An 18,135-nucleotide genomic window follows, 5' to 3' on the forward strand; every position below is an offset into this window, starting at 1 on the left:
GATTTAAAAGTTCTTATCAAGTGGTTTTACTATCTGTTTCTCCTAAACAAGTATTCATAGCTTTAAATGGCATTCGTACATCTGGTTTTCATCAGAATCAAATAAAAGACTTCCGTAGGACCAGATGGCACTGGTTTTAATTCTTTTTGACCTAATTTAGGTATTCTGAAAATGAAGTATGATGTAAGCAAACTTTATATATAAAGTATCACTTCACATAATATTGTGAACAAAGATGCATTTTATATTACCCATTTCATCTAGATCAAACCTGTTCAGTTTTAAAAATCTGAGCACAGACTGAGTGAAAGTGTCCTTAGTACTGCTACTGCCTGATGTTAGAGTCAGGATTTCCTGTCTTTTTGTATCTAGGTGCTGAGGTGCCTTAGTTATTTTAGGGGTTAAAAGTTGTAGGCACTGATGCATATATATTAGGCTGTATTCATAAAACACAGCGTGTAGCCTGAGTCAAACTATTACAGTCTAACCACAGTGACCAATAGAAAGAGAAGAGCCAAGAAAGCTGAGGTAAGCTAGATTCTGAAGCATTGTCAAGTTAGAAAGAATAGATAAGGTGTAAATGGTAATGTATCAGGGGATGCTGGTGTGTATTTTAGGATTTATATGCTAATAATTGTCCGGAGGACAGGATCCAACAAATTGCTAGCAGCCAAAGCTTTGCACTGTAGAGTGATTTCTAACAGGCTTCAGATATCTGCAGTAACTTGACTAACAAGGTAAATTATTTTAATTACTTTTTAAAATATTTTAAGGCTATAGATATTTTCGTAATAGAGGGATAACATTTCAATGTGTAAATCAACTATGACATTCCTTAGAAATCTTTTGTTTGTCCTCTTTGGAATTCTTCCAAATATCCAGCAATTTCTGAGGCTAGCAGATCTGTGGGAATACTGCACTTGCTGCTTCCAGCAATAATAAATAATAAAATAAAATAAAATAAATAATAATAATAATGGAATAGCAATAAATGATCACCTTTTACACACAAATAATAGAACCCTTAAGTTTACTCTTGCATCAGTGACAGAGATATTCTTTCAATCTAAATTATATTTTTGCCAAAGTAACTTTTTGTATTTCACCACAAATTTGTGCTGCTGATCTTTTGTCCTTATATTCCAAAAATGCTATCCAATCATTGCCAAAAATCAGAAAATACAGCAGATCATATGAGGCATTGTTACTATGCTACCCAAACATTATCTGTAGGAACAAATTATCAGTGATTATGTCTCTTTCATTGTCTAATAGTGGAAAGCGTCAAACTCAGAATGGAATTGGATACAAAACAAGTGAATTTGTATATTGCATGGAACAGGATAAATCCTTATAATGGACTTATTCTTTAAGTAATTTACCAGGAGGTGAAGGGCGGAAAGGGGAGTTAAAGAAGAAAAACTGTAACTTGGGGTAGGGGAGAGGGAGGGGAATGGGTTATTCAAAAAGATTTCTTCAGGCTTTTTTGGAACATGCCAAACAGCTGTTAAAATACTTTGATCTTTCTTTTGTGTGTGATGAGAAAATCTGATCCAGATGCCTTTTATAATTTAGGAGTGAAAGAAGTAGGAACATATGGCTACTTTCAAGGAGGCTCACAGTAGAGTACAGCTCATTTGTAGCTGTCTTTACTGTGATGCCGTGTGTAACCTTTAGTTTATATGAAGTGGTTCTACATAGGAAACATTATGTGATGCTACAAATAACTATTTTAAGATCTATAGGAATCATTGTTTTAATGAGTAGTATTTCTAGATTCTTGGAATGAGCACCGAATGTGAAATCTAACTTGAATCAGGAATATATTGTGCCAAGGTGAAAATCTGTACTATTTGACATCTTTAATATTACTGCCAATTTTTCCCTCGTATACATAGTGATCTCATAAAGCACAGAATTTGGCCCTTTATAAAGAAAAAAATAGTATTGTTTCAGAAATAAGTTTAAAATAGCTAGTGTGCTGTTAAAGAGTACAATTATTTATATTTGGCTGAAATATATGATTTTGGTATAGGCTATTCTTTTGATAGAGATAGCTAATTGCTTTTCTTCCTTTGTAAGGCAAACAATGACTGTAAAAGTCTATCCCAGCCTTCTGGTATTATTCCTGACCAATACTGTGTGGACTCGGAATGTGAGACAAGTCTATGATGTGATGGATCCAGAGGATTGGTCTCTCTTCACCTTTGAGTGTCCACAAGAATGCTTCTGTCCTCCCAGCTTCCCCAATGCTTTATACTGTGATAACAAGGGACTTAAAGAAATACCTGCAATCCCAGCAAGAATCTGGTATCTCTATCTGCAGAACAACCTGATTGAAACAATTTCTGAGAAGCCTTTTGTGAATGCCACTCATCTGAAATGGGTAAATTTAAACAAGAATAAAATCACCAGCAATGGAATTGAAGAAGGTGTGCTCAGCAAACTGAAGCGTCTGCTTTACTTGTTTCTTGAAGATAACGAGTTGGAAGAGGTGCCTGCTCCATTACCGACAAGCTTAGAGCAACTGAGACTGGCTAGAAACAAAATCTCCAGGATCCCTGAAGGGGTCTTTAGCAACTTGGAAAACCTTACGATGCTAGATCTGCATCATAACAAGCTGTTGGATAGTGCTCTCCAGAGTGACACTTTCCAGGGGCTCAACAATCTCATGCAACTCAACATAGCAAAAAACTCCCTCAAGAAAATGCCACTAAGCATTCCAGCTAATACAATGCAGCTGTTTTTAGACAACAACTCTATTGAAGTGATCCCAGAGAACTACTTTAGTGCAATACCCAAAGTGACTTTCCTTAGACTGAACTACAATAAATTATCTGATGATGGCATCCCCCCAAATGTGTTTAATGTTTCATCTATTCTAGACCTACAGCTGTCCCACAACCAACTCACTAAAATTCCACCTTTCAATGCTCATCTTGAGCATCTTCACCTTGATCACAACAGGATCAAAAGTAAGTGTATATTGTCAGTGTGGGATCACACCAAGGATTACAATCCTATTAAATATCTCTTCACCAAAAAAAAAAAAAAGCACTTCGCTGTCTGGTTATGCACAAGAATGGCTATTTTCTTAAATTCAGGAGTCTTTGAACTGGTTAATTCCTTTAATTTCCTGAGAGGTTTAAAACATATTTTATATCATCAGTCTTGACAGTATTATAATCAACATGCAAAGAAAACAAGAAAAAATACTTCTTTAAAGTAAAAAGTCTCAAGAATATGCTATAAAGAACATTCTTGCAAGAATAATGAGTAAGATGATCCATTGGGCCAATTCCTAAGATTTAGACTCGAAGATATGCCGACAGAATATGTGCACACACATGATATTCCATGTACAAAATCTGCATTTGTACACACAGAGCATTTGACATGCAAATCATACAAATGAACGCATTAAAGTGTACCTGGGCACTCACTTTCCCAGGTAAGCAGGTAATTAGCCATTTTATGCAAGCAAATGCAGAAGTTTACATACAAGGGTTAAGATTTTCAAAATAAATGAGTTGCTGAGCATCCAATAGCTCCCACTAAGATTAATGAAAGCTGCTGGGTGCCCAGCACTTCTGAAAATCTGCCCACTTATTCAGATACCTGAATATGCAATCAGGAGTCTAGCTTCAGGCACCAATTGTTTAGTAACTGTGGCCCGGATCACTGATTATGTGAATAATGACATATTAGGAGCTGAATTTTGAAAATCTGATTTGGTCTTCTCCAGATTTTGGATTATGTGAGCTAAATCCTGAGATCTTGACTCCGTCCTTTTTCATGAAAAACTTCCACTGACTTCACAAAAGTTTTGTCTGAGTCAAGATTTTAGGATTTTGCTCCCTTGATCTATTTAATGTTTTCATATTGTATAAATAATTAACACCATATTTCATTCCCAAGACAATTTAAGTTTATCATCATATCATCATGCTGGTTGCAACAACCTACTTCCAGCATCCATTCAGACATACTTAGGATCTGAGGAGCAGTTATGCCATCAAGGTTTCCCAACCAAAAAGTCATGCAAAACTAAAATGACCTCACTTAATATCATGCAATTAACTTTTTTGCACCATTTCTGCTATGAAAACCAAAAAGTGATCACTTAGTAATAGCTCTTCACAAAAGAAACTAAACAAATAAAAGCCAACACCTGTTGACTCATTCATACTTTGATCTGACATATTATCCAATTCATTTTCTAACCTTCCTGTCACCACTGAAATTCTCTAACATAGCAAATGAATTAGTCCTTATTACTATGTGATGTCACATCTCACAAGTGTATTAAAATTAACAGCTTGATTTCTGGGAATGAGAGGATTTAGTAACCGGTGCACATTTAACTTAAAATTAATCTGATTATCAACAATCTGATTAATTAAATACTATTTCACTGCCTGTACGTACAAAGTCAAATGTATAAACTTTTATATGAGTGTGTTAGTTTTGCACAGTTTAATGCCATTTAAGTGGACTATAAGAAAAGTGAAATTTAATTAGTGCTCATGTCATGTGTCATTACTAATCAGATTCACTGCTCACTGTTTGCAAAGGGATTTATCTTAATCTTTCCACTGCCAGACTTCAGGTGCACACTTTATCTGCTGTCACTTTAAATGGACACAATTGGAATAAGTAGAATGTGAGCAGTTATGTATCTGGTGTAATAGGTAGCAGTGAAGTCTTTAAATAGCAGCCATGTTATCTTTTATTTAAAAGCAAAAAAGATCAAAAGGTTAAATTTCAAGAGTGCCTAAGTGATTTAAGAGCTTAAGAACCACTTACAAAAGAGACATACCCCCTGAGGGCCCAGATCAAAGGTATTTAGGTGCCTTACTCTCATTAGAGTTAATCACCTAAATAACTTTGAGGATCGGGGCTTTAGGAACCTAAATCCCAATAACTTGTAACTTGTAATGAGATAGGCTCCTAATTCAGTTATAAAATTTTTGTATTCAGTCTGAAATTTTTACACTTAACCTTCATGTTATTGAAGTTTGGAAGATTAATCAGTTAAATATATCCTAATCCAATGCTACTTCACCATTAAGATTATAAACAGTAACATTAATTACAATAGAAGACCAATACCAAATCAAAAGCAGTTAATACATGAGACAAACATGTGAACATTTTACTGCTGCTGCTCAAGATGCAAGTGACACAAACAGTCTACTACACTAGACACTCGTTCGCTATCTAACATCTCAGAAGACTTTTAGGATCAAAGGTCAAAAGACAAAAGAATGTAATTTTGTCTGGCAGAAGTGATGGGAATTGACATCAGATCAGGCTACAGATCAGTTTTCCCACTTACAGAAGATAAGTGATTAGTTTAAAGAGGTGCTGACGGAAAAATAAGTTCTAAAGCTTGGATATAGTTTTGTATCAAGAGGTTCCAAAGTAAGTTAGATTTTTCATGTAGAGAATTATTCCTCTTCTTTACTCAAGAGATGATAATTGAATATCCTCACATGCTTGCCAGTACTGTAGTGTCTTAGGTAGATGGCTTACAATAAAAGTAATAGGATCTGTAGGTGCTCAGACTCCAATATCACTTTTTATGGAATTTGCTTGCTTATTGTTTATTTACTTTATTGTTACACCCAAATGCCCCAGACACCATCTGAGCTCCTTTGCTAAGAACTGTATAAACACAGGATGACATAGGGTGAAATCTTGGGGTTAAATTGGAGAAGTCAGTATTGGAATAAGAGAGGAGGGGGGTCGAGGGATAGAAACACAGAAGAGAATGACAGTGGCCAGGAAGAGTGGTTGGAGAGGTGAGGGAAAATCTCTGTCACAAAAAACAAAAACAAGATCCTCTGCAGCTGCTGGCCTATGAGTGTTCAGCAGGCCGGCAGTTTTATGCGTCAGTGGAGGCTGTTTCCTATTCCAAGGGAATACTTCTCCCAGGGTACTGGCTCCATATTCCCAGTTTAGACATTACACAGTTTCTCAAGGCTACCATCCACATAGGCAGATGGCCATGTATGACAATCAGGAAAATGTCAATACGAGCACCAGGGACTGGCTTTTCCTTAAGAACTCTTCAGCAAGGTCAGAATTTTAAAGGGGTCAAGTAGACTGAAGACATTACTTTTCAAACTCATTGATGTTGCTTCTCCTGGGCTGAAAACTCTATTCCAGAGCTCTGCCAGGAAAGAGGAAGGGGTATATGAGCATAAAGATTTCACTCTTTTATCCCACTCCAAAAACTCAGTGAGGATGGGAGTCCCTACAACAGCATGAGGGAAAGTGGGGAGACATCTTCACCTTATCCAGGGGCAGGTGATATTGATTAGAGATGGGACTTGGAGATCCTAGTAGGGGAGGTATGAAAGATGCCCTCAAACCATGCAGCGATCATGCTGTTCTTTTTACATGGTCTGTAGTCTGGCATTTTTTGTTCTTTTGTTGCCGTGTCCTAGGGTTTGAGTAGTTAATATGGTCTTTGAAGCTCAATGCAGAAAGATAAACTTTGAAGGCATGGTGGAGCATTTTTTGTTTCTTATTTTGCAACCATTCTGTCTTGTATCTAGACTGCCCTGTGTCACTGGCCTGAAAGGACAGATATTTTCTGCTTGACAGAGCTCATTCAACATCATGCCTTTTAGTAAAGGCTTTCATAATGAAATATCACTCTAGGTCTTCCAGTTTCTTAGCCTGACACATACATAAGCTTTATAGAAAGTCAACGGCTTTTTTATACAAATGAAGTAAATTGATTGCAAGACATACACAGAGCAATAATATATATTATCATATATAATTCTTATAGGTAAGGGTTGGCTTTCAATACCCACTTTTCTGAATATAATTGTAAATAAATAAATATGAATAGATTTTTCACATCTGTAGCACTTTTCTTCCATGAATACTGAGAGCTTTATGGGCATTAAAGAAACTTCATAACATTCCTATGAGGTAGGCCAGTGTTGGGGTATATAGTAAAGGAATCAGATCTTGGCCAACTTAATGTATTTATCTAGCTCTAATGAGAGATTCATATTCTTCAAGATAAAAACCGTCATAAAAAAAAAAGGTTTCTGGCCCTTTGTGTTGTGAAGATAAAGTCCGAATACCAGCTGATGTTACAGATGGCATTTTGGATACAGCTGTTCAGGAAATCATTTTTTCCCCTTTAAAAATACTGACAAAAACTAAAGTTGTTTTCATCAAAACTTATTTTCATAAAAAATTTCATTGACAATTTTGAGGCTTTCATCAAAAACCAGAAATGCCTCAAATCAAAAATATTTCAGGTTTTTTGTTGCCAAAAATCAGAAACTTTAAAAAAAGATTTAAACAGAAAAATGTTGCCCTGGGCTGCTTAGAGAGTGTATGTATTTCCCTGCTACAAGAGGCTTCCTCAAGCTCTTTTTGAGGGGCGTACAGTAGCCAGCAGCAGCCTCAGGTACTCAGGCTAGTAACTGACTGCCACAATTTGGCCCAATGAGTTTGGCGCCCTTGATACATACATATATAAAAAAAATCACTTCAGCCATCATTAATCTGAAGCCATTTATAAGCTGAAACAGAGCACCTGCTGAAAATCACTATACAACAGTTCAAGACAAGACGTATAGAATACTTTACCCAGCTGAAACTGCAGATAGAATTTAACAGGGAAGATTTAAAGAAGATAACACCCCTAATTTTAATGAAAATAATGTGATTTGAGCCACAATTTCAAATCTTTGTCTGAAATAAAATGAGATACTGTATCTATTGCTTATATATAACTGCAGTTAGTACGTGTAAAATAGGAATGGTAGCACCCCAGTGCATCAGTGATGTGAAATTTGATGAAGTCATTGTTCAGCAGGATAGGAGAACTGGGGAACTTATATAGTAACATTCTAGAAAGGACACTTGTAAAAGGAGTTCCTCTGATCAATATTCTTAGCCTTTGAATGTCAAATAGCATGAATTGGACAATGCTTTTTTCACTGCTGCTAATGTGCAGACACTCAAATTGGGATTTTCAGCGGCGCTCAGTATTAGCCTAACTCTGCGCTCATTGAAGTCCTATGCGAGCAAAGTTAGGCCAACACTGAGTATTTTTGAAAATTTCACTTTAGCAGTTAAATGTCTTACTCTTCCAGCTGTCCAAAATATATTCATACATTCTGGTACCTCTCTAGGAGGTAAATTGATAGTAATCATGACAAGTCATTTACAGAATGAATTTGATTATACTATCTTAGCACACTTACTCTTTTTGAACTGAAATTATGACTAATTCAATACTTTACAGTATTGAAAAGAACAGCTAAACACTGTATAAATATTGTTAAAATGCACTTTAAAAAGTTAATCTCCTTGCACCTTTTTCATACAAATTAAATAACATAGTTTATTTGTATTTATAGGTGTCAATGTCACTCTTATGTGTCCCACCTCCATTGCCATAGAAGATCACAGTTCCTATGGCAATATGCCACATCTCCGTTATCTCCGCCTGGATGGAAATGAAATTCAGCCTCCTATCCCATTGGACATCATGACATGTTTCCGGCTTCTTCAAGCTGTTGTTATTTGAAAATATCTCACTATCGCATTTGGATTTTCAGAGTTTAAGAAGCAAGTTTTGCTGGCATGAAACTTGTTCTAATTCATAAGTCAACCAATAATTTTTCTTTTTACTCTAAATTCCTACTTGCTTGTATCATTTTATATTTGCAAATATTTCTCTTCCTTCAGAAAAGAGGTTCCCAAATCTATATGCAATGTGTTTTTTTTTTAAATTCCTAATGCAAATAATGTATTTTTAATGTTCCTACAGTCCCAGTGCAAGTTCGTCTACTCTTCGCCTATCTTGTTAAATTCTACATTAAGTATGAATTCCACTAAGGGCATTTTTAGGTCAAATTATAGTTTCCTTACACTCTATTATAATGCATAGATTTATGAATTCAGGTACTCTTGGTCTGATACGTATTATAAAATAATCAAGTACTATACTGCTATTAGTTATCATACCTTACACTCTCCTTTCTTAAAATTGGCACTGCTGTAAGTGACAGTGAACAGCCTTTCATAGTATGAATAAACTAAACCAATTTCTTTTTTGTTTCTTTTCTTTACAGATTGAAGTCTTCTAGTGATACTTCCTTAGCTGCATAGGCATGACATTTATTAGACTCTGGGTACCATAGCACTTCTAGGGATACCACATACATTGAACTATGCATATATAGAACTGGACTACAAAAATATGAGATGTGAAATGCAGTGTTCTGAACTCAAAACCATGGATAAGGAAATCCAGGCTGAAATCCCTGACTCCATTGAACCTTTTGCCATTGACTTCAGTAGAGCTAGGATTCCATCCCCAATGTTCTAATTCTGTTTCCTTCTGTGGCCTTGAGTAAGTCATTTAACTAATGTGTTTTAGTTTCCATATAGGTAAAATGGGGATAATACTGTTTACCGACTTCACAGGAATGTTGTGGGGAAATAGTTAATGTCTGAAAAAATATGATAGCACACAAAAGCCCCAAAATATGTCCTGCAGATACATGACAAGGATGTGTCAAAATATGCAAATGTTTTCATTGAAAGAAATGTAATTTTTAAGGCAAATGTAATCAGCTCAGTGCAATATTTAATATTCTACTGACCCATGCAAAGAGACTGGATTTTAGCGAAGTCCAGGTACTTAAACATGGCACATACAAAATCCATTAATAATGGCAGCACCATTGGGATATCTTTCTATAAAGTCAGGTTTCAGAGTAACAGCCGTGTTAGTCTGTATTCGCAAAAAGAAAAGGAGTACTTGTGGCACCTTAGAAATAAATTGGTTAGTCTCTAAGGTGCCACAAGTACTCCTTTTCTTTCTATAAAGTCTTTCTTTCCTTTTTTTATAGTAAGTTATGTCAATAGCAGGGGTTCAGTATGCAACCTGAATATTACAGCAAACTGGTCACTGGGGGAAAATATGAAGATTTTAGTTATTCCTGATATTTTGTATTAATTGCCCACCAATCACATTGTTTTAGTCTCTTTTTATCTTAAGTAGAAGCAAATAGTTGATGTTTGATGGCCTGCATCTAATTCTGATATCTTAAGATTGACCTCAATGACAAGTATATAAGGACTATGCATGATGTACGTAAATTCTAATTTTCCCCTTCAAACATTTTCTTAACTGTTTTAGAAGGGCTGAGAATGTGAAACTCTAAGTTGCAGGTTCTCAATATTTCCAAAAATCAGGCCTGTAAAGTTTTTATTCTGCTCTAACATACTGGTAATGATACTGATGGCATGTTGATGTAACGAGATACCATATTGACTTTTCCAGTTGCAATTTTGCCTAAAATGTATTATTTTTCAACCAGCAAGTTGGAATTGAAACCGTGGTCAATGTCTGAATTCACTACAGCTTGCCAAATGAACACTGTATATAACAGAATCAGTTTTTAACTTAAAACTTCACCATAATGCAATTAGCTCTTTCATAAACCCTACTGCAAAAGATTTTGCTTTTATAGTTAATCCAATGCGCTAGTTGGATATTATCCTGCCTTTATAACTAAATATTTTCTGGACTTAGGTGTTCACAAATAGGGAGAAAAAACAAACACAGAGGCTTAAAAAAAAGTAGCTGTACGGTACATATGCATGTTTAATTATGTTCTTAACTTTACTAATGGTAGCGTATAGTAATTTATTTTTTACAAAAGCTATTATGATATTAATACAAATTAAATTAAGATATGATTATGTGGCTTTATTTGGAAAATACCTCTTAATTGCTTTAGAAGACAAATTATCTATATCTATATCTATATACATACATATAGTGTGCACCCATCCACCCTATCAGTAGTGGTAAATATTTGTATTTCAGTAGTATCTAGAAGCCCAGTCAAGGACTGAGACCCCTCTGTGGTAGGCACATAACAAAAAGATTGTTGCCTTTCAGAGGCAGGGACTATCTAGTATATGACAGAGAACAATAAATAGATAAAATACATAGGGATCCTAGATTGTGAGGGAACATGACTGTATTTATAACAGCACTGTAAATTTTCAAATGGCATTAGTCTTATCACTTGATTTCCACCCATGTGGTTATCATCAATGACTTTTCAAAAGCCCCAACTAAGGAGGTTTAATTGTGTGGGTGAGGGGGGTGACTACATAAAATAATGCTTCTGGAGTCAGCATTTATTGCACAACCTTCATTGCCTGATCCTATGGACAGTGGCCATTCTTGGCCTTGTCCCCTTCCATTCTATAAAGGCAGAAGGACCATGGTACATTCACGAGGAAGGTTTCATAGTGCACATTTCCTTCCTGGGCCCCGAGGAGTTACTGTTGCTGTCCTTTCTGTGTTCCACATCCCCAAAGCACACAATCTGGCTTCCATTCTATTCTGTATAGTTTCTTATACCTCAGTCATCACCGTAGTATCGGAACACCTTCCTGTAGCACATTAAGCAACATGACTATACATCTGTCACATGTGTTTTCTCATCCTCTCCCCAAGGGGAGGAGTGTGTTCAGTGGAGTGTCTTGTTTTGGTTAGGGTTTTTTTGCTATGTGTTTATGTTAGACAAGGCAAAGTCAGAGAAATGCACCTTGCAATTGGAGAAGATTTGTGATGGCCTTTCATTGCTGGGGGACTTAATTCTACAGTCTTACACAAGCCCCTGAGAATATTCTGTCTCCCGCACAGACAACTGAGAGAACCATTATGCCAAAGGAGCATAGCAGGCAGAGCAGCTGGGCTCCTTGAAACAGCCTCTTAGGATATTTTGCTCCATTCTGATTCTAACCCAGGCTAGAACCAGGAAAAGCAGAGGCATATGATGGAAAATAGTTTTGTCACAGCATTTAAACCTGAGAGACTGGTTCAGTTCTAACTTGGGGGTGGGCCCTATTGTACACAATCCTGTTCTCCCATCTCTATTTACAAAACCATTGATGTTCTGAATAAATCAGCGAAAGCAAGGAATTTTCTCCCAACCTGTAGTTAGCAGAACAAACTCCATCTGCCTTCAGAGTTATAGAACTACATTCAGGCTTGGAATATCTGAAATCATGGATGAGATAACTGCTGAGAAGGAGATTGTATATTACTAACCTTTGCAGGCTCTCAAAGCACAAACCATTCACTCAGTTAGTCAGGCTAGCCAATATAGAGGAGAATCTAATCTTTAATTTAAAAAATAAAAGTAAGGTTTTAGCTTTTTTTATTGCAAAGATGGCCTCTAAAACAGTCCAAAATCATAACTAAGGTTAAAAGGTTGCAAGTGATTCTTCGTAAAGAACATATAAGAACATAAGAATAGCCACACTGAGTGAGACCAAAGGTCCATCTAGCCCAGTATCCTGTCTTCTGACAGTCGCCAGTGCCAGGTGCCCCAGAGGGAATGAACAGAACAGGTAATCATCAAGTGTTCCATTCCCTGTTGCCCATTTCCAGCTTCTGGCAAACAGAGGCTAGGGACACCATCCCTGCCCATCTGGGCTAATAGCCATTGATGGGCCTATCCTCCATGAACTTATCTAGTTAACCCTGTTATAGTCTTGGCCTTCATAATATCCTCTGGCAAGGAGTTCCACAGGTTGACTGTGCGTTGTGTGAAAAAATACTTCCTTTTGTTTGTTTTAAACCTGCTGCCTATTCATTTCATTTAGTGACTTCTAGTTCTTGTATTATGAGAAGAAGTAAACAACACTTCCTTATTTACTTTCTCTACACCAGCCATGATTTTATAGACCTCTATCATAAGCCCCCCCAGCACTTAGTCATCTCTTTTCCAAGCTGAAAAGGTCCCCAAAAAGGTAACAGGCTATTCACAGTCCCCTCATAGACATGTTGTGGTCCAGAAAAAAAATGTAGTCCCCCCACAATACTCTACTACAAGCCAGGGAGGAATAGAACTTTGAATGCCCCCAAAGCCTGTTTCAACAGCTGCCAGCATATGGTGTCAGTGCAATGGTACTCACATGCAGCACTCCCTGGAGAGTCAGATTCCACATCTGTCTGACTCTACATGTGAGGAAAGGCTAGCTTGCTAAGGAATGCTTCAGGGAGGACAGAGTGACAACATTATTATATGACAGGCCTGGAATTGTCCCTGAGGTGTGTGTGCGCTCATCCAGCCTGCTGTCCATGGCATCAGTTCAACAGCTCTCATTTCCTCCCCAGGGAGACTTGACATCTATTTTACATGATTATTTCTGGTCTTCTCAAACTGCTCTGATTGGAATATTACTGAGGCTAAGATTTTATCATGGAGATCATGGAAGTCAAGGAATCCATGACTTTCAGAAACCTACATGACATTTTTGCTTCAGACGTAGGGCAGTGCAGCTGGAGCTTTCAGTCAGCAGGACCCCCCCCTACAACTCCCAGCTGCGAGATCCTGCAGTCCCGATCCACCTCTGTGGGTGTCATGGGACCCCGCAGCCCCAAGCTGCTGCCGTGGGTGTCCAGGAGACCCCCATAATGCTGAGCCACCACAGGCATCAGGGGGACCCCCCACAACCCCAAGCCACCACCGCAGGTGTTGGGGGGACCCCCGCAGTTCCCAGTCCTGCGGGGTGCGGGGGAGACCCTGGAGCTCCTATCTGCCACAGGCAGACCCCACAGCTCTAAGCTGCTGCTGGGGGTAGGGGAGAATCCCATACTCTCAGCCACTGTGGGTGGGGGGGAATCTTGGAGCCCCAGCAGCAGTGTGTGCTGGACCTTCCTCCTTCCCCATTTTGTCATAGTTATTTTTAATAAAAGTCAGGGACAGGTCACAGGCTTCCATGAATTTTTGGTTATTGCCCGTGACCTGTCCATAACTTTTACTCAAAACAACCATGACAAAATCTTAGCCGTAAATATTACATATTGTCACAAAAATATTTAGGTGCTGGAACTAGGGGTGCTGCTGCACCCCTGGCTTGAAGTGGTTTCCATCATATACAGGGTTTACAGTTTGGTTCAATGGCTTTCAGCACACCCACTACACAAATTGTTCCAGTGCCACTGCAAAAGTAAGTATATTTATGAGGAGTCTGAGAACTTGGGGACAAAGCAGTTCTCAGCAGTTTTCTGGAGGAGTGTGGGGACATCTCCAGGGCACCTAGCAGTAACTGTCAATTACTAATTAAACTTCCTAACCAGCAGTGCTTTGCAAGAAGTGTGCATTAGGTATTATCTAAACCATCTCACTACAATTATCATTGATTTCACTATCTGTATGTCCAAATGGGAGCGGGTAGTTGGTCAGTCCGATAGCCAGCTGGCTTAGTGGTCAGGCAGTGGCTTCACAGTTCTTTTCAGTCTGCCTGTCCTGGAGGGGGCCCTGATAGGTCATATACAGCAGGTCTCAGTCTCACCTGTGAGCCTCCTCTTCCCACCTTGCGGTTCAGTCATTAAGGACGGTAGGAGAAGTGTGGGGGAGGGATGATCTGGGCCTGTGGAGGGATGATCTGGTTCCAACCCAGAGCCCTACAGGATTGTTGCAGTGTCTAGACTACTCATTGGTCCACCCCAAGTTACACTCACCCCAGATCACTTCCTGCCAGGCTGTGACTCCTCTGTTTGGGGCATGTCACAGACTTAGTCGTGTCTGCTTTGTCTGCTGGGGGCTCAATATCCCATTATTTAGGGCCCCCATAGGTTCTCGGCTCCTTACCAGGGGGAAATATGAATCATGGCTCCCAAAGTGGCCATACCAAGGCTGCAGCCTCTCCACCCACTGCTCCAGAGATCAACCTCATTTCCTGGTGCAATCTGTGGGCTTCCCTTTTTAAATTGTCCCTCCACCTGGAACATGCCCTACAGCTGTTGAGGAGTGGGGCCTCCCTGACCCAGTACTGCTCCAGGCCTTGCTCTGGTTTAGTGTGGAGTCTGTAAACTGCGCCACGCAGCCACAGTCCAGGAGAGACTGGCTGGCATGTTGGACCCATGCAGTAAACCATAGGATTTAGAGATGGAAAAGACATACTTGTCTTTGCCCTTCTGTCAGGTTTGATTGTTCCCTGAAGTATATTTTGTAGTGCAAATACATTAGTTTTAGATGTGTCAAGCAATGGAGATTATAAGGCTATTGCACAGCCTAAACTATATAATTGTCAGACAGTTTGGTTAACTGTTGAAATATTTTCACTCATGGGGCGGGGAGAAGTGGTATGATAAAGTTATGTTTGCTTACTGGATGTTCACACCAGTGGGTGGAGAACTGAGTTAACAGACTACTGCCAATGTTATCATGGGGCCGTGCTTTATTATCAGTCATGTAAATATATTGTTAATGCATTTTCCCAGTCTGATGCTTTTTACCCCTACAAAAATGGCCCTTGTTTTTTACAGTCTCAGTGTTTGTGAGTCGGGGAAATATTGCCCTTGAAGGGCTTCCAGGAAATGTAGTTAATGATCCCAGAAGTACTGGGAGGGGACTTGAGCCGGTGGTGTTTGTTAGTTTTAACAAACTGGCTCTTTGAACCCAGCCCTTATTGCTGCTGACAGTACCTAGCAGAAGGGCTATTTTTTTTTCAAATTTCCAGCTACACACTGGGGCAAGAGAGGAAGAGAAATAGGAGAGCTAAACCCTGGAAGTGACAAGGCATGGGTTAATGAGGAACTGGAAAAAGACAACAAGGAAGAGGAAAAGAGAAGGGAAGCAAAGAGACTGAGGTTGATCTGGAAGAGAGAACTTTGTGAAAGTGGGACAAAGAGGAGCTTGGGGTGAGAAAGAAAGTAGGGGGAGCTGGGAGCATGAGTACCACAGGTGAAGCTCTTTTGTTAATAAAGGTCTGCAAGTCCAGAAGGTTGGGAACCATGACTCTAAACTGTCTCCTGTAGTAGGTCATGTTCTTTTACAAAACCAGAAATTCACAACCCCTCAAACTAGTCTAGTATTACTTGCTTGGGAACTGGCAGGGGAGTGATCATAGTCAGGAACATTATCTATTGTCTGGAATATTGTTTAGTGATATTGTGATTAATATGTAATCCAACAGTTTGGCATGGTAAAGCATGCAGGATCTGTGCCCATATGAAAATACCACCACTGAGCATTCTTCAAATCATTCATTATTATTTTCTGTGCACTATTGCATGATGATGTGGAATAGCCTTTCAGAATAAGTTCCAGGAAGATTTTAGTAATGGGTCACAATAATTAATTTTATTAATGATTTGTTAGAAACCACATGAGAAGGCAATGTCAGTTTGCAAATCAGCTCTGTAATGCTCTGACTCTTAATCCGCATCTTGTAAAACTAAGCAATCTGCTGTGTACTTAATTTTATTGGCAGAGACATTGGACAGTGGATGATCTAAGGTCAGTGGCCTGTTATAAGAACAAAAGAACATAAGAATGGCCATACTGGGTCAGACCAAAGGTTCATCTAGCTCAGTATCCTGTCTTCCGACAGTGGCCAATGCCAGGTGCTTCAGAAGGAATGAACAGAACAGGTAATCATCAAGTGATCCAATCCATTATCTTTGAGTGACATTCTCACTTGGAGTTTGTCATGGAGTAATGTGGTACATCAGATCCTTGCAGATGCCTGGTCATGAGACAGGCATACCCACAAGCTCAAAAGCAAGCACTGTAGGTACTTTAAGTTCCAGGTCCTGTTGACTTTTGCCTTTTGAGGGTGTCCAGTTAACAACTGAAAGTGAAAAGTCTTTATTTTTAAGACTGGCAGAAGAGAAAAGGGTGTCAGTGTCCTAGCTGAAAGTCTAAGTTGGACTTTCTATTCTATATTCTAAGAAAGAATATCTGCAGATTGAGACCTCAGTATAGACCTCTATGGTGCAGTCCAACAAATGGGGAACCTTAATCCTCATGACCCTGCAGGTCTCACATATGGGATGTCCCATCAAATTCATTTCATTTAGGGAGGGCAAACATAAATTTGGGTCTTTAAGACACATTGGTGTGTATTACTTCTGTCTTCGATATCTTGGGTGAGATCAGGTGATCTCATTTGCATCATAAATTCATTATTGGACAACTGTCACCTAGAAATCAGCAGAGGATGAGAAGACCACTTGAAGAGAAAAAACATCATGAGGTCATCCTGCCTCTCGAAATAAAGTCATTGAACTTTGGAAGATATAAGCAAAAACAGAAGTCATATTTGGCTTCCATCAGTAGACAAGAGGCCAGAGCTCTTGCAAGCTGAGAAAGATGAGTCCTTCAACCACGGGTTCAAGACTCCGAAAACTGAATATAGGTGAAACCCCCACTTAATCAAAGATCTTCCACTGAGGAAGACAAGGGAAGCCAGCATCTTGTACTTCTGTAGAAGGTCCTGATTGAGGAAAAATCAGCCATGGTTGGGAAGAAGAGTGACTGAGAGGAAACCATCTGGAACAAAGTCTGTACCTTGCTAGATTAAGTTTTAGACTTTTAGATGCAAGTTTTCACTTTTATTTGCTTGTAACCCTTTCTAACTTTATTCCTTTTACTTGATATCACTTAACCTATGTCATATTGTAAATAATTTCTTTACTAGTAAACCAATTCAGTGCTGTGTTTAAATGGAAGGGTGTATTAACCCCCAGTTAAGTTAATAAACTGTGCTGCTCTTGTGACTTTAGAGGAGCAAAATAAACCTTATTTTCTCTCTCAACTGTCTAGGAGAGGGCTGGACTTTGGAGAGCACATGCTTTTAGGGAAGTTTGGGATTGGGAGTGTGTTGGGGTCACCTTGCTGATTGAAACCCAGTCTGGTGGAAGCCAGAGTAGAGCTGTAGACAGGCTGCTTTGGTCAGAGCTCCTAAGCCAGGACTGTCTAGCACACGTGTGGGCACTCACACACACACCAAGGTATACTTGCATGCTTGTGAACATCCCAGGCTAGGAGTACCATCAGCAAAGCATTCATTGCAGGGCACCCAGGGTTACAGGACAAATAGTGACAACCCCTCACTGGCCTGGATTTCATCTCAAACCCTATGACATATGTGGGCTCCTATCCAGAAATGAAGAAAGGAAGGAAGAAGAAAATTGTGGGAAATATGGATAATATTTTCCTTTCCCCTTCTGGAGTAACAATACCTGGGGAAGTGGTACCAGAGATGGTATTTAGGGCCTGAAGTTTCAACGGCAGGTGAGAATGATAGACAGATGGTTTCGTGATGTTAGGA

The 18,135-nt window shown here is 38.9% G+C and overlaps 1 protein-coding gene across 2 annotated transcripts; it reads left to right on the top strand.

The window, feature by feature from the left end:
* Window positions 1-461: 461 nt before the first annotated feature.
* Window positions 462-10,706, top strand: KERA (keratocan). Of its 2 annotated transcripts, none has more exons than XM_027821684.3 (3): window positions 462-528; window positions 2,083-2,975; window positions 8,397-10,706. In XM_027821684.3, exons 2-3 carry the CDS (start codon window positions 2,090-2,092, stop codon window positions 8,564-8,566), a joined length of 1,056 nt encoding a protein of 351 aa, XP_027677485.1. In that variant the 5' UTR covers window positions 462-528; window positions 2,083-2,089; the 3' UTR covers window positions 8,567-10,706. The 2 variants fall into 2 exon arrangements, with proteins under 2 accessions (XP_027677485.1, XP_027677484.1); XM_027821683.3 differs by lacking the exon at window positions 462-528 and adding an exon at window positions 562-737.
* Window positions 10,707-18,135: the final 7,429 nt, after the last annotated feature.

The sequence above is a fragment of the Chelonia mydas genome, chromosome 1, assembly GCF_015237465.2.
Source record: "Chelonia mydas isolate rCheMyd1 chromosome 1, rCheMyd1.pri.v2, whole genome shotgun sequence".
Classification (NCBI taxonomy): domain Eukaryota; kingdom Metazoa; phylum Chordata; order Testudines; family Cheloniidae; genus Chelonia; species Chelonia mydas.